General features: G+C 36.9%; 1 protein-coding gene across 1 annotated transcript in view; it reads right to left on the minus strand.

The window, feature by feature from the left end:
* The window catches only part of LOC111504571 (G-protein coupled receptor dmsr-1), a 97,147-nt gene that overhangs the window by 11,116 nt on the left and 58,720 nt on the right, over nt 1–27,311 (minus strand). The window contains exon 3 of the mRNA XM_023159160.2: nt 16,414–17,100. Within this exon, the coding sequence (XP_023014928.1) occupies nt 16,414–17,100 (687 nt within the window). The remainder of the gene's footprint in view (nt 1–16,413; nt 17,101–27,311) is intronic.

Here is a 27,311-nt window from a genome sequence, read left to right on the forward strand (position 1 = left end):
AAGGTGATGTTTGTTCGATTTCAAGCGAATTTCAGTTGACATCGAGCGGTAACAGCAGTTCTGATGAAGAAAATAGTCACAAAAAAGAATTATGTGGGTCTATCCCATTCTTCAAAAGAGTGCAAATTTGGGAAAGTTTCATCATCTTTTCAACGACTTGAAAGAAGACGAGAAGACATTTTTCCAGTATTTCTGAATGATTTCTAGTACATTTTTAGAACTTCTGGATATTCTAGAGCCTGCCTTAACAAGCAACTCAATTTTCCCAGTTCATTTTTATAGGTACCGTGCTGTCAACTGATGGAATAGCAAAACAGAGAGACAGAAACTTCCCAGGCACGTTTGGACAAGTTGATGCTGGCAAGCACTAGCCGGCGACGCGCTCACTTGGCCAGTCCATCACAGCACGTATCGTTATTTGCCGGAAAGGATCGGAGAGCTGAAATCCTTTCCGGCGGTGTACGCTCTTGGCTGTGCCGTGCCGGGCTAGTGGGCGGTTGTCCATTCATTTTCAGTGTTTCAATCCTATCGGTATTTTGACGAGACGGGTCGTGATGTGCTGTGCGACAAGCTGTAACGTTATTGAAGATGTTGATCACTCAACAAAAAATGTTACTTTCAATGATTACTCAATTGTATTGACTGGTTCAGATGAGGGCAATAAATATCCATCTTTCAGGGAAAAATAAATTGAAAAATTGCACTAATACCAACTTAATATCCACCCCGAAATACACCACGAAACACTGTCAACCACCTTCAAACATAATATCCACCTCTGTACTCTACGGCAAGATTATCCAAAACAGTGATCGCATATATAGATTTAACTGCAAACTTAATGAATATGCTAAGAACCTCAATCACTATGCAGAAGGCGATATATCATTTTTGGATAACAGAAGCAATACCAAAGAAAAAAAGCAATACAGGTAAAATGTTGAGTATTCTGCAATTGCACAGAAAATATTACACAGTTAAAAAAAAATCAAATTTGAGATTTTTGATAGCGGACATTGATTTTTTTTGCACAAACCACGAGATACTGATGATAAATGACACTCCAAAAAAGTGATTGTCAAGAAATGAAAAATAATTTCATCACACTAATTTCATTGAATATACAACTCCGTAACAAGACCAATGACCTTTTCGCCTTTTCGGAAAGCTTGAATTTCCCTGATCTTGTTCTACTACCAAAACATTGGTGTAAGAAAGAGGAACCTATTCGCATCCCGAAATACTCTGTGCTACCCAGGTCCTCCAGAAGTAACTCTGCTCATGGCGGAACTACCATTCTAATAAAAAATACTGTTTTACATAAATTTTTCCCCACCCATATTGAAAAGTTGAAAGATTTGTTTGAAGAGAAAAGTTTTGAATTCTCTTTGTGTCATTGTAAGAAAAGTAATTTAAGTTCTTTTTGAATAAGCTGGAACTATTATTATGGGACAAACCTGTGAATTGTTCCATAATATTAGCAAGAGATTTCGATGTTAATTTCAATGATCATGATTCACCAGCTACCAAAGACATAATAAACTTACTGTCTACATTCAACTTGACTATACACGTTGAATCAGACACGTGTATTCAAATACACCTCTACCCGCATGGATTATGTTTGTAGTAATTTTGAAGATCGAATAGTAGGTACCTTGCTCACTCACTCCTTCAGGATTATCTGATCATGAGGCAGTTAGCTGCAGCATACAGTGCATTTCTTTAATGTCCCCACCCCTTTTATTTTTTGAACGGGTCAACTCAAAAAATTAAAATTTGGGATTATAAAATTAATGCATGAATACTTTATTTTGAAGTGAAATTGACAGATGAAACTTTCAAGATGGCGACTGGGCGCCATCTGGGACCCTAGAATATAATGTCAATATCTTCAACTACTACAAAATGGCAGAACTTTTAATAATTGCTTGAATACATTGACATTTAACTACATAATATGAGGTATTAAGCTTGAGGTCAGTTCAGAAGATGCTCGAAATCCTTAAACTTCTTGACATATGAACAGCCTATCCGATATTTCACGCCGAACATTTTTGAACACAGTAACGTCAATATCTCTACAAATATTTATTATTCCCTGCCATTAACCCAATATTGAAGCAGGTTCAGTTTCGCACATAAATAGATCTATAAAAAGTGGCCATTCTGTAGGACTTCGACGGCCAATCCAACGACCGGGAAAAGTAGTATCCAAATAGTTTCTTACTTCTCTGGAATGATGTGGTGGTGCTCCATCTTGTTGGAATACAATATCCATATCGAATCCATTAGGATTCGCTTCGACGATTTCAGTGATGAAAGGGTCAACAGTAGTTTCCAGCATATTCAAATATAGTTCCTAATATTCCTGCCCAAACGTAATTTTTCCGGATATTGGGTATGTGTTTCCCAACCATCAACAAAATTGTCAGAAAAATAGTGAAAGAGCGCCTGTTAGAATTTTCGAACTGACATAATATAATTGATGCAAATCAGTTGATACAGCTCCTTCCGAGTCCACTTCACTATTCCAAACGAGTAGAGTAAGATTGGAACGGCAAGCAATATCTTGCAGCAACTTTGTTCTTCACCGACAGTTCCGATGACCAGATCTGTCGAAGTTTGTGCTGATACTTGCCGCTGTGCTGTTACCTTTTGTGAGTATCGTTGTTCCACCTTGAGATAAGTATATACGTCTCTCCGGCATCCAAACGGGGTAGGATGCTTCCATCTACCATACACCATCTACCAGTTGTCTATCCCGAATTTCATTCCGATAGCATGCGTGTACTCTACCGCCACCCTAAAAGACTGATGGAGATCCTTGTCTCCTGATGCATAAACTTCAAGATCATTCATATAAAACAGATGGGTGACCTTGTGCCTCCGGTTTCTGGGGGTGCCACAGTTATACCCTCTTGTGTTTCTGAGCGCAACGGATAATGGCAATAGTGAGATGCAGAATAGTAGTCGTCCTGAAACACACCCCTTCTGAAAGTGGCCCATTCTGTTTGAATTCTGGCTTGACCAGATGTTATGGTGAAGCGAGTTCGCCAGAGTGGTATTAGTTGTTCAATGTATGTCATTATTTTGTCGGGTACCACATGGCATCTAAGCAAATGCAAGATGAGCTCATGCGATATTGTATCAAATGCCTTACGGTAATCGATCCAGGCCAAAGAGAGGTTACGCTTATATTGTATCGAGCCCTGCGTTACACATCTATCGATAAGCAGGTTCCCTTTATATCCAGCGACTGCTCTCTTCGACCCTCTCTGCTCATATATACGTTCGACAACTCGTTCAACTGCGGCGAGTATTCGTGTGTATAAGATGCTTATAAACAACTTATAACATGAATTCAAGCATGTTATCGGTCTGTTATTCTTAGGATACGACAAATCTCCGCTTCTGGGAATGAAACAGTCCGCCCTTCAACAAACCAATCCCGAATCAGCTGCTCTCCGTCCAGCCATGAGTTGAAAACTCTGGCCAGATAGCGGTGGGTGCTGGTTAGTTTCTTCCACTAATATGTGTTCAGCCCATCTGGGCCTGGAGTAGCAAAGTTCTTCACAAGGGCTCTTCACAAGGGCTCTTTGAACGTCATCCAGGGTTTTCGGGTTGCGCAGTTCATTGAGCTCAGGCTGTCGAAGCTCTCTGTTGAAAGCTTCGAACTGCGCTAGGGCTGGAGTGTCTAAATTGAGTGGCTGCGGGTGTTCATATATATTCTCAAGAAGGATTCCACCTGATCAGCGGTCGGCGGATTATTCACAACACGTTGAGGCTCTTAGAATAAGCGAGAATGTTCCTCACGGAACCTAAGGTTTTCCTCGATACTTCACGCTCGCCTCTCTAGTGACTTCTTTGCAGCCAATAGCATTCATATCCTATCAAGGCAGTGCTGTTTGGTGGTCAGCAGCACGCCTTGACTTAAAGTGTGATGTTTACGTCGTAGTATGGCGGCTATTCGTCGCACTGCGGGCGTGAAAGGCCTGTTGGCCGCCCTGTAATCCATCGCACATTGGATACGAGACGCGTGTTGTCTCGCCGACGTGATCTTAGCCTCCATATTGTGTACACGCCATTCAACTTTACGAATCGCAAGGCTGAGATTTCGTCCTTCCGATTGGGAAAGCAATTGGACGACGCTATACACGGCGGTGTTGATTTGCCATATGTCAGTCTCTTCTGTTAGAACACTATGAACCTCCACATCCAAACAAGCCAGTTCTCGTGGTTTCAGGGGCCTAATTCTATCAATGAGGTTGTATGACTTCAGACAATGAAGTATATCTATTATTGTCATTATTATTATTATAATTATTAATTATTCAACTGAAGTATGCGTTGGTCAGGCTCCATCCCCCGAAGTCCCGATACATTCGGGAGGGCGCGCCAGCATTATCAACCAACGACCAGTTTCCACACCGTGGGGTAAGTGATCATTGGGTCCGAGAATCATGTGTCCTGAGCAAGCGCAGTGAACCAAGAATGACAGTCTTCTGCATCTGTCCGTCTTAGATTTCTGCCTTAGTGCGGCAGGCCTGTGTGATTTTAATATTCGATAGTAGAGAGGGCATCATTCCACCAAGGACTCCACTAATCAGAACAACCATCTTGACAGTGATCTGGATGGAGTCTGCGGAACTCGAAGAGAAAATCTCGATATTTTATCCATTTTTCCTCCTCTTTTCGGACGATATTCGTCTCGCCAGAAGCTGATAACTCCACGACAAATATCGTCTTGCTCTGGTGGTCGAGAAGGACTATATCAGGCTTATTACCTTGTATGAGCCTGAGAGTGGGGAACGAATAGTTTCAATAAATTTGGCACTTCATGTTCTCCATAACGGATTCAATATCGCCAGGAGCATAGGGCAAGACCGGGCATATGCTGGACATGCTGATAGCAAGTGCATTAGGGTCTCGTGCGCCTCGCCCGAGGCGGGGCGCCCTATTATTATTATTATTTATATCATTTAGACAATCTGTATACATATGAAAATCAATATAGATATTAATCAGCATCATATCAGATCCGTGCTAGATTTCAATAGTTATCATCAGATTATTCCGATGAATCTTTGTCGAATTTCATGATTGAAGCTTCTACAATTCCATACATTTTTGCCATTCTGCGGAATCGACATTTCTCAAAGACTCCTTCCTCATCTTTCATTTTGAATGTGTTTCTTTTTGCAACACCTCACTTGAGCTCAAACGAGTTCACTGGGATCAAGTTCACATTGATAAGGGGAATGATGATATATCGTTTCTGTGCCATCTTTTCGACTACATATTTCGTGAAATAAGCTTTATTTGAATATACTGAGAACAAAAGTTTTTTATTATACTTTCATCAAATGGTATGTATTTTTGTCGAAGTCACTCAAATGCATTAGTTGATATTCTTTCAATGCCTTCGTACAATTTTCCCTTTCTCTAAATCGATATCAAAAGTAACATTTCCTGATTTTCTGGAAATCTCTCCTGGAATCCAAGTAGGTTCCTTGTTTGAAAAGTCTCTCACTACAACTTTTTCACCTAATTCAAAATTTCTTTGTTTACCTCCGAAATTATCTATCTGGCTCTGAACTTTCAAATCATTAATAAGTTTTTGAGAAGGGCGAATGATATCTAAACGGGTTTTAATATTTCTGCCAAACATCATTTTTGACGGACTAACTTTCGTCGAACTATGTTCAGCAACTGGATAATCGAAAAGAAATTTTTCTAAAGATTCCTGAATATCTTTTACTTCCGTTTTAGCTTTCTTAATGGCGTTCTTTACCGTTTCCACGCAAATTTCGGCACAACTGTTGCTTTGAGCATGATAAGGCGGAGAAAATAAGTGTTTGGCACCATTCATTTGTAAAAACGTTTCAAATTCCGCGGAAAAAAAAGGAGGGCAATTATCGGAAACTAAAACATCTGGAAGTCCAAAATGAGAAAATAACAACCTTAACTTTCTTATGACTGATTTTGCATTAGTGCTTTTCATTTGAAATACTTCAAGCCATTTTGTATGTGAATCAGTAACAAGAAAATATTTCTTATCATACACCGGACCCAAAAAATCTAAGTGGATACGAGACCATGGTTTTTGTGTTTGTGGCCAAGGCTGCAGTAAAGTTTTATTTGGGTTTTGTTGAAATTGAGAACAAATGTGACACTTTTTACGCATTTCTTCAATTTCCTTATCAATGTGAGGCCAATAAAAATACGATATAGCAAGAGATTTACTTTTGTTGATTCCCAAATGACTCGAGTGAATTTCCTTCAGAATTGAGTTTCGAAATTTCTCGGGTACAATAATTCTCAAACCCCATAAAATGCAACCGTGTTCCAAATGCAATTCATTGCGTCTATAAAAATAGGGTTTTAATTTCTCCGACAATTTTTCTGCATTTTCAGGCCACTCTGTACTACAAAATTTGTAAATCATATTCAAAATACTGTCACGTTGAGTTTCTTTAGCTATTTGTTTATAATCCAAGGGAAAGGTTGAATTTTCGAAATAAAATAAATGACCAAAATCGGGTTTGTCATTTCCTTCATCAGGAAGTGACAAACGAGAGAGTGCATCCGCGTTACAATTTTTTTTCAGAGGATATGTAGTTTATTTCATATTGATAAGCAGCAAGAATGATAGACCATCGCTGCAGACGGCTTGCGGCTATTTGAGGAATACCTTTTTTTTCTCCAAAGATAGCTAGTAAAGGTTTATGATCTGTATATAAAAAGAAATGTTGTAAATATAAATAATCGCGGAATTTTTTTACTCCAAATATTATACTCAATGCTTCTTTGTCAATTTGGCTGTAGTTTCTTTCCGATTTATTTAAAGTACGTGATGCATGTGCAATGGGTCTAAATTCGCCATTTGGAAAAATATGGAATAAACAACTACCGTAGAACCTGCCAGTTCTACCTGTAGAACTGGCATCACAAAACAATGCAATTTTCATCTTTGGATTATAATGTGCTAATACTTTTGAAGATGCTAATTCTTTTTTAATTAAATCGAAAGCATATTGACAATTTCTGTCCCACTTCCAAACGATATTATTTTGCAATAAATTGTACAAGGGTTGTAATTTTGTACTCATATTTGAAATGAATTTTGCGTAAAAATTTACAAGTCCAAGAAAGGATTTTAATTCCGTTTTATTAGAAGGAATTTTCATTTTAGAAATTGCTTCAATTTTCTCTTTGGTAGGATGCAGTCCGGTAGAATCGATTCGGTGCCCTAAATAATTTATTTCGTTCTGTAAAAATTTGCATTCATCTAAATTTATTGTGAGACCTGATTGTTTGAAAAACAGCCCGTAACCGAGTAATATGTTGTTCTGTATTTGAACCTGTGACAAGTACGTCATCCATAAAAACACTTACTCCTTCCATATTACCAAAAATTGTATCCATTAGTTTTTGAAAAATACTTGGACTAGATGCTATACCATACGGTAAACGATTGTAACAGAAAATGCCGTTTGTTGTATTCATAGTAACAATTTTTCTGGAGTCTTCGTCTAGTTCTATTTGTAAAAATGCTTGAGAAAAATCTATTTTACTAAAAAGAACTCCGCCTGGTGAGTTTGCGAAAATTTGTTCAATTCTTGGGAGAGGATATTTATTTATGTGTAAATTTGGATTTACTGATATCTTGAAGTCGCCGCATATGCGGATTCCACCGTTTTTTTTTACAACCGAAACCATCGGACTTGCCCAGTTACTGTAATCCACCGGAGTTAAAATGCCCTCCTCGACTAACTTATCTAGTTCCTCTTCAACTTTCAATTTCAAATTCATAGGCAAAGATCTAGCCCTACAAAACACTGGAACAGATTGAGGTTTCAAATGTAAAGTAGCTTTGAAATTTTTTAATTTTCCTAATTTGGTGCCAAAAATAGATGAATATTCTGAAATGAGATTTTTCATTTGAACACCCTCTTTATCTGCAGATATATTATTACAGGCAACATTATTGATAATATTGATATTTAGTTCAGAGAGCCATTTTCGACCGATGAGAGGTGGGCCTCCCCTCGGAATTATTTAAAGATTCAGAGGCAGAGAGATTCTTCCGAAGGTAACCTTAACAACAATATATCCTAAAGTTTCTATCTGATTACCTATATAAGGAGACAATTTGATTTTTGCCTCCGAAATAGGTATATGTTTGAAATGTTGCAAATAAAAGCTTTCAGAAATCAAAGAAACCGTTGAACCAGTATCAACTTCCATATCTAATGATATATTTTCAATTTTAATTTTTACTTTTATCGGACTATATTTGTTATTAGCAAATACGGTATACAAATTGACAGATGTATCAGAGTCATTGAAAATTACTGAATCCTCGCATTTCGATTCTTGTTCAATTTTATCTTTAATGAAATAATTATTTCGGTTTTCATTTCTTTGATATTGCCTACATACATTTTTGAGATGTCCTTTTCTTGTACATATTTCACAACTGTAATTTCTATAAAAACACTCACTTGTATGATGATTTTGCCTACCGCAAACCCTCACATTCACGGGTTATTTTCTGCTTTTTTTCCCTTGTAGTCTTCGAAGATGATGATGGCCGTTGATTACCTCTATGAAATTCTTCCGAAATGATGCTTGGTCTAGAAAATATTTTCTGTGGCATCTGGTTTATTTTATTATCTCAGAGGGTCCTACCACACTGGATACTTGTTTTTCAGTAGCTTCCATGTTCCGTGCGATTTCATAAGCTCGAGCATAATCCAGAAACTTTTCAGAAAATAACCGTTGTTTAATAGTATTATTGTATAACCCGGAAACAAACTGATCTCGTAGATTTTCTTCTAGGGAGTCTTCGAAATCACACGTTTTAGCCAGATTTTTTAGAGCCGCCATATACTCTGCCACTGTTTCCTCCCCGTTTTGTCGTTTCAACCGAAATTTGTGTCTTTCTGCGATGACGGAAGGATCCGGCTCCAGATGGTTTTTCACAATTTCAACAAGGGTTTCGTAAGATTTGTCTTCTGGGGCATCGGGGCTACACAAATCCACCATTAATTCGTAGGTAGTATCCCCAACGACCGTGATTAAGGTAGGTACCTTTAGTTCGTCGGTAATACCGTTTGCTATGAAATACTGTTTTAAGCGAGCCACGTATGTTTTCCAGCTCGATCCAATTTGGAACTCATTTATTTTGCTGTGTGACATTTTGATTTAGAAACCACTCCCCTCGAAAATGTTTTCCTCGTCGCCAATTGTAGAGTTTTTGTATAATAATCTTTAATGTTTTAAATAAGACGCATACACTTCAGTTACATTTCATTGGATGTCTCGAGAATCGACCTCGAACCCCAAAAACCTGTCCAACATAAGAAAAAATAATAAAACAAAATAACATTCAGTTTTTATACATAGCTAACCAGTTGCAGGTGGTATTCTAATTTACCACAATTATATCAAAAAAATATTGGGACCATAGTATTTCTAGTCAATTGTTATCTCTTTTTGCAGTGAGCACGCGCGGTACCCACTTTGAACAGATTTTTCTTATAGTTTGATATCAAGTAACTCACGCAACTTTCAGAATGATTTTGTGGATTGTTTTAAACATTTTCTTGTGTTAATGCCGCATTTGGACGTCCACTGCGATCTGCATCATCGATGCCTCTACGACCACGTTTGATGTCAGCAAACCAACGTGTTATTGTTGTTTCTGATAAAACAGAGTCCTTATAATACTTTCCAGGCCATTAATTCGCTTGAACGGTTTTTTTCCGTCAGAAAGCATTGTGAAATTAAAACCTTAAATGGTTTTTGATCCATTGTTTTGAAAATAACAAAAATGTCACTCTTAGCACAATAACTCACAAACTTATGAGTAGAATATCATGGAATTCAAACATCTTCCTTTTGAAGGTTAGTATAAACTGAAAAAGCGATGAATGCAATAAGACCAGCTCCATCTATGTGTTATGCCCAATACTTTTCTGCCTAGGTTGTATAACATTTTAAAGTCGTATCACTCTTAGCATTCACCTTATAAGTGAATTGGCAACAAGAAAATATAACAGGGCAATTATCTATTGAAGTATGCACTACAGGCTGATTGAATTGTCGGTTTGAAGTATAATTTTCCATTTCTCTGCTAGCTCATGACTTTGGAAAAAGATGTGCATGGACATCTTTTGTGAAGAATAATTATTGTCACTTCGTCTCACTAAACAATGACCCTAGGATTTATTACTTATTATGGCTAACTGATTTTTATATTCATGTAAACAAATTACAATTGATGAATAGCAAAAACAAAGCATTCGTCATCCAACATCAGGCGCTATTGTTCCTCGAATGCATTGCTGGACTCACGCCTGAGTGAGAGAAAGCGATGACATATAGACTTATGCAGCTGTCATCACCAGGATCGACAGATGACTAATTTACGAATATCAATGATAAACGAGGTTTTCCAAGGCGGTCCATTGTGAAGTCAGATTTTGACATCGAGCGTCGAACGAGATTCATTGTTTTTCAAACCGATTCGATCAATAATTAATTCATTCCTTATTGTATAAAATGATTTTAATTTTTTTAGTTTCAATTTGTATGAATCATTGGGCCAACGTGATTTCAAATACTTTATAATTTTTACTAATGTTTCATCTCTTTCTGTTGCATCTTTAACCTGAAGAAAATCAAAAGGAAAATCACCATTGTCAGAAAAATAACTGATGAAATTCAAATCTACCTTATCTAAACTGTTTTCGCCTAAAGGTAAAGGTTCATCAGATGGAAAATCGACGTGATTGTGATCTGATTTTACATACTCAATATTGTAGTAGTAGTTACATGAAATCAAGGCCCATCTGCGAAGTCGGTTTGCAGAAAACTGTGGAATATGTTTTTTTGGATGGAGAATATACATCAGAGGTTCATTATCGATGACTAGAGTGAACTTTCTCAAGTATAAAAAATTATTGAATCTGCAAAGACCAAAAATAACTGCCAAACCTTCTTTTTTCATTCGACAATTATTTTTTCAGCCTCGGACAAAGTTCTCGAGGCAAAAGCAATAGGCTTCTCACAACCGTCAGGCATTATATATGTGATTACAGCCCCCAGGCCTTTATCTGAAGCATCCGTTATCAAACGTAATGGTAAATTTCCATCATAATGCACCAATTCTTGTGCTGACATCAACAACTGTTCAACCTTTTCAAATGCAAATTTGCTTTCATCAGACAATTCCCATTTCGAATTCAACTTGAGCAGGTTATACAGCGGATGCAAAACAGAGGAAAGATTTGGAACAAATTTCCCATAATAGTTAATTAATCCCAAAAATATTTCAATGAAGTAATATTATGAGAAACTGTGGCGTGTTTTATGGCTAAAATTTTTGACACAGTATGCAGACCAACTTTATCTATGTCGTAGCCCAAATAAGATATTTTACTCCTGAAAAATTTGTACTTTTCCAACAACAATTTCAATCCTGTATTTTCCAATCTAGCTAATTCAGCTTTCAACCTTCTGATATGTTCATTGAGATTTTTACCTGTGATTAAGAGGTCATCCAGAAGGCAAACAACACCATCTAAACCTTGTAAAAGTGATTCCAATATTCTTTGGAATTTTCATGGTATATTTGCAATACCAAACGGTGCCCTATTACGTTGGAATGAACTCTTATGGGTAGATATCACTACTAATTTTTTTGATGGTTTATCTGAACAAATTTGCTGATACGCATTTGAAAGGTTGAGCTTCGTAAAATGAACTCTACCTGTAGTTTGACAAAGAGGTCTTCGATTTTTGGAAAAGGAAATGGGTCGATTTCGATAAAAAGATACACAGTAACCTTAAAATCTCCACATATCTTAACGGTACCATCTTTCTTCAAAACTGGGACTGAGATGCCCACTCAGAATACTGAACCTGTCGGATTACTCCAAGATCATTTAACCACTGGAATTATTTTTCCATCTCTCCCTTAATGGCAAAAGGTAAAAGACGTGCTCTGAAAAATTTTGGAGTAACAGAATGTGATTTTAATTTTATTTACATGAGTCCCTTTTCAAAAGTACTCAGTCTAGGAGAAAAAGAGAATTGTATTTACCAATCAGAAATTGTAAATCATCAGGTACGTCCGCGGAATATAATTCGGAAATGCCCAGATTGCAAAGATTGAAAACATCGCGCCCTAGTAACGGTGAGCGACCGTTTTCAATGACATACCTATATATCTAAATAAAATTGTTTATTTTGATAAATGACCTTGAAAGCAAAATAACCCTATGGTGCAATATTGTCTCCTTTTTACTAACAGAAAACCTTATCAGTTGTTTTCAAATCTTTTTCATCAAAATTTAGTTCATAAAATGTGCGATAAATTACCATATAAATTGCTCCAGTATCCAAAATAAAAGTGTACGATTTAATATCTATAAAACTTATTATGAAAACAGGGTTTATTTTTTCTTCCACTCTGTACGGAGAATAGTCTTTCGATTCTAAAAAGTTATTTCTATTTTTATTCAATTCTTTAAATTAATTTGCATTTCTTTTATTTGGACACATAGGAACGAGAGGCCCTTTTTTATCACATATATGGCAGTTACAATTTATATAAGAACACTTATCTTATCGGAGCAAATGTGATGGTGGATCCGTACGGATTCCCCTCTTTGAGCCGCCGCTTCCTGATCCTGAATAGCCACCGCTCGTACCTGCTGGACTGTTGTCTCCACAGTTGCTTTTCCTTGAGGATGACGCTCGGAATGGAAGAGGTCTCTTGTGCTCAGATCTGGACTTGTTATTCGTGTAGTAGATTTCCGTTTCTATCTTGACAGTCCTGTTGTAATTTTGTGCAACCGTACTTTTAGAAGACGCAACTACTATTATTTCAGCAAAGTCACTGTTTCTTTTTCTTCATATAGCCTATCCTTCACTCGATCAGAGTCATAACCGATGATTAAACGATTTACTGAAGCCTTATTAATTTCCTCAGTTCCAGGAAATTTGCAATTTTCCACTTATGCTCGCAGTCTTGCAGCTGGTTTTTGTGCTTTGAAATTTTTTTTCGCGACCTACACAAAAACAGACACTACCGGTTGAAAATAATTGTCCATGGATTTCACAATATCTTCGTAAGATTTTGTTTCCGGTTCTTCTGGAATAGTAGATGATACGCCTCTTCATTCAATAAACTTAAAAGAATGGCACGTTTCCGTTCACTTTTGTCGATACTATTTGCCGTGAAATAATTGTTCAAACGACGTTCATAAATCGATCAATCTGAACAGATATTTGAGTCTGATATCATGGAAAATACTATAGGCATTCCACAGGGAAGTGTTTGTAATTTTCATAAACGACATTTTAGATATTTTAAATAACGAGGGAGAAACTATGACTAATTATGCCGATTACACAAATTTACTGGTTCTTAGCTGCAACTATCGAAATTCAATTACTGAATCATCCCATTTAGTCGAAAAAACACACCACTGGTTTTCTAAAAATGGCCTCATTCATAACACCGACAAAACCAAGGTAAATCTATTTGGAACCCTTCAACAAATAATTGAGTCACCAACAACTGTTCATTTAGCAAATAATCAAATGAAAGTAGAAACCTCAACAAAATTTTTAGGTACACACATCAATGAGCATCTTCACTGGCATATCCACTTTATAAATTCAGAAAAAAAATTGAATCAAATCAGCTACAGTGTAAGGATTATTAGTACTTATATTAACAAAAAATAATTAAAAATCATGTATGCGGCAAATTTTGAGTCTTCCACAAAATCTGGTAAATTATTCTGAGAATCTTGTAGTGGCATCTCGAATATATTTGGAATTCAAAAAAGGGTGATAAGAACTATGTTCAAATTGAAGTACCTACCGCCAATCTTGTCGTGGGAAATTCAAAGATAATCATATAATAACAATACATGCATTGTGCATTTATGAATATGTAATGTATTTATTCAAACATAAAGATAAGTTCTTGAGAGCAGATTCGAATCATACTTAATGTTGTGAATGAGTAGTATTTGATTTGATGTATGTATTAATTCCACTTTATAATGAATATGTGACTTCTCTTTGTGATCTTTTTAATTGACATCTATTTGACAACTGGATAATAATTTACACTAATGATATCACGGGTGTCCCAATATATAAATATATGTAATACACAACACTTAACTTTTGTGGAATGCAAATATATGTTTCCCTATTCATAGACTAACACTAACAGAAAAGCATCCGTAATATGCATCAGTCAAGTTTTTCAATGAATTACCAATAATATCAAATCCTGTGAGAGCCGTAAGAAGTTTAAAAAATATGTCAAAGATTTCCTTATAGACTTGGAACCATATTCAATTCAGGAATATCTGGATTACTGTTTACTTCATCTTATATAAAGATGTTTTTACAATATGTCTGACGCAATGTGAAGCATACCCTGTACTATATTATAAATTTTTTTTTCACCGTACTGTGCGCTGGTCAGGCCCTATCCCCCGAAGCCCCGATACATTCGAGAGGGCGCGCCAGCATTATCTACCAATGAGCACTTCCAACACTGTGGAGTAAGTGATCATTTGGTCCAAGAATCATGTGCCCTGAGCAAGCGCAGTGAGTAGTGTCCGACCGAAAGTTCGGTTTCGGTCGAGTTTCGGCAAAAAACGGGTTTCGGTTTAGTTTCGGTTTCGGCGGCAAACCTGCCGAAACTACGACCGAAACCGAAACTGCATTCGGGAGTACTCGCGCTGTGATCGGTCATGTTCGGCTCGTTAAATTTCATAAAAGTGATATTAAGTAACAACTCAAATAAGTAATTTTATCTTTAATATTTTTGAAAAACCATTAATAATATTCAAAAGAAGGATCTACACCTACTCAAATAAAAACCCCACCTATTTTGAGTATTTTTGAGGTGCCATCAATATTTTTTCTCAAATAAGGGTTTTTTATGTTGATTATCAATAAGTAAAAATGTCGAACACTGCATAACGTTGTGATTTGAAGATAAAAAAACTAAGACTAACTGATTAAAATAACCATTTCTTTATTTTTCATTCAAAACATAATCCTTGTAAGGTAGTTTCGGTTTTGGCTGTAACTGAGACCGTTGCAGAAATTCATTTTTGGTTTTGGTCGTAAAAATCAGTTTCGGTCGGACACTAGCAGTGCGTCAAGAATGACAGCCTTCTGGATCTGTGTGGCTAAAATTTCTCCTTTAATGCGGCAAGCTGGTATGATTTTAAGATTTAAGAGTAGAGAGGGCATCATTCCACCAAGGACTCCAATAATCAGAACAACCATCTTGACAGAGTGGTCTGGATAGAGTCTGTGGAGTTCGAAGAGAAAATCTCGATATTTTATCCCTTTTTCCTCCTCTTTTCGGACGATATTCGTCTCGCCAGGAGCTGAAAACTCCATGACAAATATCGTCTTGCTCTGGTGGTCCAGAAGGACTACATCAGGCTTATTAGCTTGTATAAACCTGAGGGTGGGAAACGAATAGTTTCAATAAATTCGGCACTTCTCTTTCCCCACAACAGATTCAATATCCCCGGAGCGTAGGGCAACACCGAGGTCTAGTCAATACCGTAAAAGTGCCGTAGATGGTAATATATCACTCTCAGGGCCGCGTTATATCGATGGATATAGGCCGAGACCGCATATGCTGGATATGCTGATGGCATTATTGATATTATTATTATTAGAGACACCGATGATGCAGAACGCAGTGGATGTCCAAATGAGGCAGTAACACCAGAAAATGAAAAAATACACAAAATCGTTTTGAAAGATCGAAAAGTGAAATTGCGTGAGTTAGCTGACATTGTATAGATATCAAAAGAAAGTGTTGGTTTTTTATTGCATGAGCATTTGAATATGAGAAAGCTATGTTCAAAGTGGATGCCGCGCGAGCTCACTGTTGACCAAAAACGTCTCGATTGTTCCAAGCGGTATTTGGACATGTTTAAATATAAGGCAATAATTGCAAAGAAACGACCGAATGTGGCAAAGAAAAAAATTTTGTTCCATCAAGATGACGCACCGTCTTACAAGTCAATCAAAATAATGGCAAACTACATGAATTGAACTTCAAATTGCTCCCACATCCACAGTATTCGCTAGATTTGGCTCCCAGTGACTACTGGCCGTTCGCAGATTTATTTTTTGCCTTTAGAGGCAAAAAATAAATCGTTTTACAAAAGTGGAAATGTTAGAGCGATGCTGGATTGATTGTGTGGCTCTTGATGGAGATTACGTTGATCAATGAAGCCAATTTTGAGAAAAGATATAACGCGTTTTTTTTAGGCCTGGGACTTTTCAGCCCATGTGTTATCATTTATTAATGATGATTTTGACAAACTTTTCATTAATACGTACGTTGCACGAATATCAGTGGGAGTTCCAGCCCACTTATTCAATATCTTCGGCTTAAACAACTGTCCAAACGTCGACCTAAACATCCTGTTCATACAGCAGTACAGTATGAAGTTGATTGAACCGTTGACGAGAGCCATCATATCCATAACTTCCCCATAGTGTTGGTAGCACGTCAGAAACAGATCCTTTCCCTTCAACCCAATGAAGAAGGCGAATAATCCTTGCGGGAATTCGGTTACGAGAAATAGCAACAGCACCGCTATCAGCATCTTTGTCGTTCTGTCTGCCCTTCTTTCGGACTTCGTTCCTTTGCGTTTCGGCTCTTTGCCGTTCTCCGTCAGAGGAAACGAGTCATAACCTCGCAGCACTTGCTTTCGTTTTTTGGCTACGAATAACGTGCGTATCAGCCAGCAGCTGATTATGGTAAGAATAGCACAAGGCAATAGCTTGAGGATGACTGCGAAAAACCAGAAGTTCACTTTGAGGAGGGTTTTGTCCGAGTTGACATTACTGGTGAGACTGATGTGATACAACGTGAATATTTGTCCGTACTCATCAATGTCTGTGGAGGTTATTTCGAAAATATAGTAGTTCGGGATGCAGAGAAATATGGGAAGGATGTAGCAGGTCCAGATGGCGAAAGTGCATCGTCTGTCTGTACAGAGAATGTGGTTTTTCTCGGGGTACCTGTAACAAAGAGAAAAAGAGATTGAAAGTGTGAATAAATGAAAAGTACCTCAAAGCTTATCTTTGAAAGAATCTTTAATTCTGTATGAAGCCGATCTGAGAGGGGTTTTACAATGAATCAAATGAATTAAATATTGTATTTGTGCCATACTATTACAGAAGACACCATGTCTAGAGTAAATCGAACTGAAAAAAAAAATTCGCGATCCTACGCATCGTATATATGTTAGATAATTGCTCTAGGAAACTTTGTATATTCACCTACTACTAAGAGGGTATTGATAAATGAAATTTCTTCTAAGGAAAGAGGCACATTTTCTACAGCTAATAATAAAAATGATACTTTATTTCCCAGTGAAAAAATGAAAAAACGTGTATCAATGCAATTTTATGAAACAGAATTAAACGAGAAAGTTCATTCTATACAGGGTGTAACTGAATAAGTGTAAAACATTTGAGGAGGTGATTCCTCATCGAAAAAAAGATAGGATATTTCATATAAAAAAATTTCATTGGAACATCCCTTGTTAAAATACAGCCCCTTAAAGGGGGTACATAAAATTTGTATAACAATTTTTTTCACAAGCACTGAAGAAGTTAAAATATTGAAATCGACCTGACGTTTTATACTATCAAAAAGACACTTAGCCAGTAATTTATTTGATTTACCCCATGGTTGTAAGGGGTGGTAAACGTAACCCCTAAAATTCATTTCCAATGTAACTTTTTGTCTTATCATTTGTTTTTCATTTGAAAATTCATTTCCGATAGCCTGTTTCATTCTAAACAAAAAATGTCTCTTGGATTTTTTGCCCAAAATAAACCAGTTCGCAGCAAAAACTTATTGTACTAGCAACTACAGAGATACATCGTCATAAATGCGAAAATACGAAACTAATCTATCTAGTAGGTCGCTATTAGCGATGGTGACAATTGAATTGGTATGACGCTGTCAGTTTGTGAATTTTCAAAATTGAATTAATACTGATTGTGTGTTATTGTTCTGTTCTTAATTTGTTACTTTAATAATTCACTTGTTATTAAAATGGCATACAAAAATGAGGAAATGGCTGATATGCATTACGTTTACGGTCTGTCGCAGGGGAATGGGTTAGAAGCTTCTAGAAGATATGCTGAAATGTATCCTCAACGGCAGCATCCTTCTCATAGAATATTTGCTCGACTTCATCAACGATTACGAGAATATGGTTCATTCGACAAAAAAACGCGAAACTTTCCGAACCGTCTTGAATTCTGCAATTGGATGCTGGAAATGATTAGAAGAAATTGTGACTTTCTGAAGACGATAGAATTCACAGACGAATGTAGTTTTTCTCGGGACAAGATTAATTATCATATGGGCTGATGAAAACCCTCACGCTATTGTCGAAACTAACCATCAAGAACAGTTTTCTCTCAACGTGTGGCTTGGAGTTATTGGGGATGATTCAATTGGGCCTTATTTTCTACCTCCTCGATTGAATGGTGAGGCATACGTTCAATTTTTAAGAGAAGTGCATCCAGTACTGCCGAAAGAAGTTCCTTTGGGCATCAGAAGGGATATGTTTTTTATGCATGATGGGGCTCCCACCCATTTTAGTCAAGTAGCACGTCAGCATTCAATTGAAACAAATGCAAATCAGTGGATAGGTCGAGGAGGACCACAGAACTGGCCCGCTCGATCCCCGGATCTCAATTCTCTCGATTTCTCTATTTGGGGCCATTTACAGCATTTGGTTTATCGTACTCCTGTTCGCGATGTAGAGGACTTAAGAAACCGCATCCTCGATGCGTGCAGGGTAATCAGAGATACTCCAGGAATATTTGAGCGAATACGTGGCTCAATGCGCCGACGTCTAAACGCATGCGTAAGGTAGACATATTGAACATTTACTATGATTTCTACATGTTTTGTGTTTTGTTATTGATAAATTAGTTTTGTTTATTACCCTTTATAAGTTTAATGCAGGTACTAACTACAAAATAATAAATCCAGTTCGCATTTATGACGATGTATCTCTGTGGTTGTTCGTGAAATAATTTTTTGCTGCGAACTGGTTTATTTTGGGCAAAAAACCCAGGAAACATTTTTTGTTTGGAATGAAACAGGCTATCGTTAATGAATTTTCAAATGGTTAACAAATAATAAGACAGAATGTTACATTGGAAATAAATTTTATAGGTTGCGTTTTCCACCCCTTACAACCATGGGGTAAACCAAATAAATTACTTTCCAAGGATTTGGAAATCAATAATTAAAAACAACCACCAAAGACAACCACAAATTGATAATGAACCATCGCAGGTAGGAGAACCGCCAGAAGCCATTCACAACCCTCAGGTAGAAAAACAGGTAGGAGAACTACCAAAAGCCATCAACAACCGTCAGGTAGGAAAACAGGTAACAAATCCATACAACTTACGCAAGCGAAACCATATAAAAACACCACAAGAAGAACCTAACATCAGTTACACCTCTCGAAGCGAAGCAGTAACTCGTCTTGATAATGCCATCTGAGATGATGGCGAAACGTCGACTATCGAATAGTACCCAACGGATGAACACCCGGAAGAACAACACATCATATTCTACCATCCGTGAAAACCTACATTGTAATATATATATATATATATATATATATATATATATATATATATATATATATATATATATATATATATATATATATATATATATATATATAGGGTGCTCCATATAAAACTCCGCGGGCAAATATCTAAATTATGAAATAGAATATCCATATTTCGTGAAAGCAGATAATTTTGGTGTCAATGGGTCCTTTTATTTACGTATCCGTATGCGTCATCCGGTTTTTAAATTGTGAGCCAGTATTTTCAATTGGTTTTTGAATTCTGCATTGAATTCTGAATTCAGCCATATAGCACACTTGTAGTTTTCCTTGAAGACTGATGAAAAAATGCAATTTTATTGCGTATTAAAAAGAGGGCCATGAATAAGTCAAAATAAATGCAATAATGTATTTATCGATCTGTCAGAAGACCAGTCAGATTTGACGAAAAAATCATGCGTACAAATTATGTAGCTTCGAATATGATAGTAAATTTTATCGAAATATTGAAATAATTTATGGTATAAGAGTAGATACGTCCCTATAGGTAATGAGTACTTCAACATACCTATTCGTATTGAAAAAAAATCAATGAAGGAGAGAGAGAGAAAATAAATTCTTTCCCATCACAATGACGGTTGAATATTTTGTGAAAAATATTTGCCAGTGTGAGAACGCGTGAACCCGTCAGACATTCATTCAACGCCCTACAAAATACTGAATAACTTTCTTTTGCGCAATGTTTTATATATTTCATATTATCTACATATTCGTACAAAAACAACTTTAGTATTTTGTGCAAAATTTTGCCACTGTGGGGAGCTTTTGAAATGTCTCTGAAGAAATTTGGCGGAAAATGATTATAATAATTATGACTTCTCATCCCCTTCATTGAATGTTGTGGTCATAATTCATTATTTGTTATTCAGGTTTGTAGCAGAGACAAAGTTTTTAAAATAGATAAATAACAAAATATATATCTAGGAAACAGAATTATTGCTACATCTTCTAGTCGTACAAAACGTCGTTTTGATCAGTATATTGTAATGGAAATTTGGTAGAATTGGTTTAAATATATGGCCTGGGTTTGCATACAATTCTATCGACCAATTCATTGATTGACTAAAATAATCTTTATAAATGAAATAGTTGTATATGAAAACAATTGTATTCATGCTCTATATATCAATTACTTCAGGGATGACTTTTTATTATCTTGATTATGAACCAGTTTTCCAGCTCATCTATTTTCTCACCGACCAGAGTGAGCTGTTTTGAGTGTAATAATAATTGACTGTCTAATTTATGTTCGTCTATGAATTGATAATTCGTGGAAACGGCACCTGCGATTATCTTCGGTGGATGTTGATCAATATTCATGAATGTTGATCGAGCCATGTTGGGTTGATGGTAGCTGAATTGGTAGACAGAATTGTTTGCGAACCCAGGCTATAAGTTACTGATCTGGATAACGTTGTTTGTGACTAGAAGATGTAGCAGTAATTATGTTTTGTGAAGTTTAATTTTGTCACATGGTAGTTGATTCATGTATGTCTGAAATACAGATTCATTTTTATCCCATTATGATCTTGTGGAAATAGACTCAACTTTGTTTCCATACCAGCGGTGTACAAAAAATAAAAAAAATCATCTAAAACAGTGGAATTATGATTACTCAACCGAGAAATTCTCGTGAAATTCCACTTGGCTGATACAAAATACAAAATAGTAATTGAACTCTCTCTTAATATCAAGTATAGTATATAAAAAAAAACGAACACTTACTTCACGCCTCTTTGGTGGTTCATGGTCAATTATAGGTTCCGTTGACCCAGTGTGTCTTCAACACCAACACTTTTATTTTGTACTTTCTTGTAGCCAATACCGGCTTACAATTTCGTTACTGATTTTCCTTGAATTTCATACCCCGCGCTCAGAAATGAAATAACTTTCCTATTCAGGCCCCTAACCTCACCTTGGAAGGCTGAGGGATGGCACCCCAGAACCCGCCTTCACGGGCTCTCGAGTCCGACACCATTCGTGGCTCTCGCAAGACTTCCCCGAACCTTCTATCTATTTTCTGCCTTTCATAACGCCGGGAAGGAATAACGGGTGCTTCGTCCCTTCTCCGTTCCTCAAAACGTTCTTTCCAACAGTCGCCCACGTGCGACGGAGGTCACCAGAAAACCTATTTCGCTGAAATGATAAAACTCACGATTTCAATGCTGAGATATTGATATGCCATATTCACATCCCGAGCCGTTTTCAGCTACGTGACAAATATATCTGGCTGTGCATCTTTTCAAAACACGCCGATGAATAGTGTTTATATAAACACTCTCAGTCTGACCATAATTTTAGATTGTTTGAGAGACACATCCGGTGTTTAAAAAATTCCGAATTGAAGAAATTCTCTCTTCCCGAAGTTAGAATGTATATTACCATATATAGCTTTCGCTAGATATTACATCGGTACTTCTAATGATTTTCTCACCTGTGTCATATCAAGTACAGTTCGACAAATCTATCTATGGTTCTAAATATCAGATGGGCAGTAGATCAGCCGGCGGAGTGGTGCGAGAGTTCATTAACATCGAGGAACTCTAGTAACAAACATTGTGTTCGTACAGTAAGTGGGGAAGTTATTCTGTGTTGTGAACCTTGAATCATTTGGTGTCTTTGAAAATGCCTTTGAACAGTAAACTGAAATATTCAGAGACCTTCGAGTTCTAGCACGGCCAAATTTATGGATCACTAGTTGTTGCCCACGACTTCGCTCGCGTTGAACTTGGTTTGACACATTGAGTTCCGTGAAATACCATTTTATACAAATAGTAACAATATTTTTTTATTATTCCAAAACTTTGGGTTTCCAACTTCAAAACTGACGAAATTCAATACAATCTTTGAACCTCTACTTTTTCCCCTTGGAGGTGGAAATTCCTGATTCCATCTCTTGATGCTTATTTACGCTAAACAAAGGACCTACCTGCATATTTCAAGATTCTAGTTTCAGTAGCTTTGGCTGTAAGTTAATATAAGAGCGGGCAACAGCTAGCAATTTATATTTTTACTTTGAAAATACAGTAACTGAAAAATATGCCAACTGCACTAAGTAATGAATGGCTTCGAGAATCGAATTATGTTACCTATGAAGAAATTAGCAAAACTAACTAACAACCGTCAACGACGTCTGCCCTCACGAGTCAGCCCGCGTTCCGGTCGCGTTCTCGGCGATGGCGCTTTATGTGTAGGTTGACAATTTGCAAGAAATTCCTTAACCATAGGACACTCAAGTCACAAGAAAAAAACGCGTCAGAAGAACATGGTCTACCTTTCGAAGCCTTCTCGAAAATGTTAATTTTCTGCCATGTAGGATCTGCTATGTTAGATTTAACATAAGTTTTACGATTTGTTATGTTGAACTCTTAACTTTCAGTGCTAATGGAACCATCAGTTGTCATTTTTCTCAACTACATTTCTTCTTGATATTCCCATTATGTTGATAGAATCGCCGTCTGTGTGAACCTTTGTTGGGTTTGAAGATGACATTCCAAATTCCGAGTCATTAGACAAAACGAATGATTTGGTATCAGAAATTTCAAAGTTATTTTCCTGAGGGTAGGATGGCTGGCTAATACATGTTTTAACATTAATGCTATTTCGATATTGCGGCCACAACAATCAGATCACAATATCAATTCATCAATACCTGTGCAGTCTTTCAAGATGCGGTTTTTTAAGCACGACCCTTTTTTTAAAGACAAAACACAAGCACTACAGAAAAATCCTTGAGGCGCTCCCAGAGCGTTGCCTGTGAGACAGTAGCCATTCACATTGGATTTGAATAACTGGAGATTAAATCCATTTGGAAACAAGTTTTCAGAAAGTTCATTCCACATAAACGCAGTTCTCCAGATGGAAGAGTTCTTAAACAGTGAAGTTCGAGGTGTACTGAGTTGAACCTCAAAATGATGAGCAGCCACAGTCCGTCGCTTATTTCTGATATGTACCACTATTGGTGGAATCAAATGTGCCAAGTCACTTGAAAAAATTCCCGTTAAAGTATCTATAGAAGGGAAACAAATCTCCAATCATTCTTCGATGTTCCAGGCTATCAAGGTTATATGTGATGTTCGCGTCTCCAATCAGGCGAATGGCTCTGTTCTGCATAGACTGCAGCAACTTCAGAGGGTATGTTTGGAAGCAGAGCTCCATACATGAGAACAATATCTCAAAGAAGGTCTGATCTGTGCTTTATAAAGCATCAAAAGTTGCTGAGGTGTGTACAGTTTTCTGGTTCGGAATAGTGTTCCAAGCTTTTGAGAAGCAGCTTTTGTGATCCCAGCGACATGATTGTGCCAAGACATATTATTGGTGTTGATTTCAACCCCCAACAAACTAATCGAAGCAGAAAGCGGAGTTGTTTGACCTGGCGTTATTATATCTGGTTCCAAGACATTTATCTTCTTGGAGAAAACCAATGCCTGGGTTTTTGAGGCATTGAATTGAACCTGGTTTCTTCCACCCTAATTCAAAATCACTTTTAGATCCTCATTAAGATATGCAACTTCTTGCTGCCGATGGCCAAATGGAATGCCGAGAAAAGTGTGCTGTCGTCAGCAAAGTAATATATGAGATTCTTGGTTTCTTCCAATAAGTCGTTGATTCACAATGAAAAGAGGGTTGGAGACAATATGGATCCCTGGGGAACACCAGCGTTGGTGGTGAAAGAATTCGAGTGATATCCATCGACGGCCACTTGCAGGGAACGTTGTTTCAGGAAGCTGAAGAGCCATACACAAAAATGATCCGCCAAGCCATAGCATCGAAGTTTGGCCAGCAAACCCTCATGTCACACACGGTCAAAGGCCTAAGAAATATCAAGCGGCTCCTTTTCTGGCAGTTCCTCCAACCCATTCATAGAAATAACCTTTATTAGTTTTATTCGAATGAAGTCTACAGTTGCACATCATAATCCGACGCTTATTTCAAACGATATTTGTTGGTGAAGGCGAAGTTTTTTGGAGATAAAAAAAATGCTTCCTTTTCTTCCTCAAGTGTTATTTGCGCTCCTTTCTTAGGTTTTCTCCAATTTCTTTATTAGTAGTACAATCCAATGGAGCTTCAAGGAAATCAGGTCGAACAAATGTTCTTTTCAAGAGCTTTTCTTTTTAGATTAAAGTGGGTGTAGAATATCTGGTTATATTTGGGAGCCCAAGCGGGGATTTCAGGATTTACTAAAGCGTGGCAGATCAATATACAGGGGGATACCTTGTACCCGGTTAAGTACCTCCACCAAATATGAGCCCCATATACAGGGTGTAACTGAATAAGTGTAAAACATTCAAGGAGGTGATACCTCATCAAAAGAAAAGATAAGATCTTTCATATGAAGAAAATTCATTGGAACATCCCTTGTTAAGATACAGCCCCTTGAAGGGGGTACATAAAATTTGTATAACAAGCACTGAAAAAGTTACAATATTGAAATTAACCTGACGTTTTGTACTACCAACGAGACACTTAGCCAGTAATTTATTTGGTTTACCCCATGGTTGTGAGGGGTGGAAAACGCAACCCCTAAAATTTATTTCCAATGTAACTTTTTGTCTCATTATTTGTTTACCATTAAAAAATTAATTTCCGATAGCCTGTTTCATTTTCAACAAAAAATGTCTATTGGGTTTTTTGCACAAAATAAACCAGTTCGCAGCAAAAAATTATTTTACGAACAACTACAGAGATACATCGTCATATATGCCAACTGCATTTATTTTTATTTTGTAGTTAGTACCTGCATTAAACGATCAAAGAGTAATAAACAAAACTAATGTATCAATAACAAAACACACAACATGTAGAAATTATAGTAAATGTTAGATATGTCTACCTTCAGACATTACGCATGCGTCTAGACGTCGGCGCATTGAGCAACGTATTCGTTAAAATATTCCTCGAGTCTCTCTGATTACCCTGCACGCATCGATGATGCGGTTTCTTAAGTCCTCTACATCGCGAACAGGAGTACGATAAACCAAATGGTGTAAATGGCCCCAAATAAATAAATCGAGAGGATTGAGATCCGGGGATCGAGCGGGCCAGTTCCATTGATTTGCATATGTTTCAGTTGAATGCTGACGTGCTACTTGACTAAAATGGGCGGGAGCCCCATTATGCATGAAAAACATATCCCTTCTGACGCCCAAAGGAACTTCCTCCAGCAGTACTGGATGCACTTCTCTTAAAAATTCAACGTATGCCTCACCATTTAATCGGGGAGGTAGAAAATGAGGCCCAATTAAATCATACCCAATAACTCCGAGCCACACGGTGAGATAAAACTGTTCTTGATGGTTAATTTAGACAATAGCATGAGGGCTTTCATCAGCCCATATGTGGTAATTATGAAAATCAATAATCTTGTCCCGAGAAAAACTACTTTCGTCTGTGAATTCTATCGTCTTCAGAAAGTCACAATTTCTCCTAATCATTTCCAGCATTCAATTGCAAAATTCGAAACGGTTCAGAAAGTCTCGCGGTAACAGTGCCTGTACTCGTTGCAGATGGTAAGGGTATAAGAGTTGTTCCTTCAAAATTCGAAATACCGTCATATGATCAACATTCAGCTGGAAAGCAATCTTTCTAGTATTAGTAGTAGGTTGTTCTTCAATTAAATTAAGTACTGCTTCCTCAAGCTGTGGTGTTCGTACTTCTCGATGGCGAACACAATCCTGCGTTCTTTTGTCGAATGAACCATATTCTCGCAATCGTTGATGAATTCGAGCAAATATTCTATGTGAAGGATGCTGCCGTTGAGGATACATTTCAGCATATCTTCTAGAAGCTTCTAACCCATTTCCCTGCGACAGACCGTAAACGTAATGCATATCAGCCATTTCCTCATTTGTGTATGACATTTTAATAACAAGTGAATTATTGAAGTAAAAAATTAAGAACAGAACAACAACATACAATCAGTATTAATTCAATTTCGGAAATTCACAAACTGACAGCGTCATACCAATTTAATTGTCACTATCGCTAATAGAGACCTACTAGATATATTAGTTTCGTATTTTCGCATTTATCACGATGTATCTCTGTAGTTGCTCTTGAAATAATTTTTTGCTGCGACCCAAGAGACATTTTTGTTTAGAATGAAACAAGCTATCGGAAATAAATTTTTAAATGGTAAACAAATAATGAGACAAAAAGTTACATTGGAAATATATAAAAACGTTTCCAAACTTATACAATATATATTGTATATTGTATAAGTTTGAAAATATCCTTATAGGACGAAACTGCAGTATCGTTAGTTACAAATAAAAGTGGTAAAAAACACAGAAAATTTCATTTCTCTTTTCTTCATTGATTAATCAATTGATCATGAAAAATTTGATTTTTTTAAAATAATTTTCTTATAAATACAAGTATTCCACTTAAAAAACATAAACTCATTTATTTGCATGCTATTTCCTGAGATTTTCGATCGATAATTTTCAATGAATTAAAAAAAATAAAAAAAAATATAGTTTTTGTCAGATTAAGCCAATCCCTCTAGATAATCGTCAGATTATGAGACAGCACGTCTAAAACATAAAAATGAAACATATA

The sequence above is a fragment of the Leptinotarsa decemlineata genome, unplaced genomic scaffold (genome assembly GCF_025532065.1).
Source record: "Leptinotarsa decemlineata unplaced genomic scaffold, Ldec_3_MD MMD2_tig00078422_RagTag_RagTag, whole genome shotgun sequence".
Classification (NCBI taxonomy): Eukaryota; Metazoa; Arthropoda; class Insecta; order Coleoptera; family Chrysomelidae; genus Leptinotarsa; species Leptinotarsa decemlineata.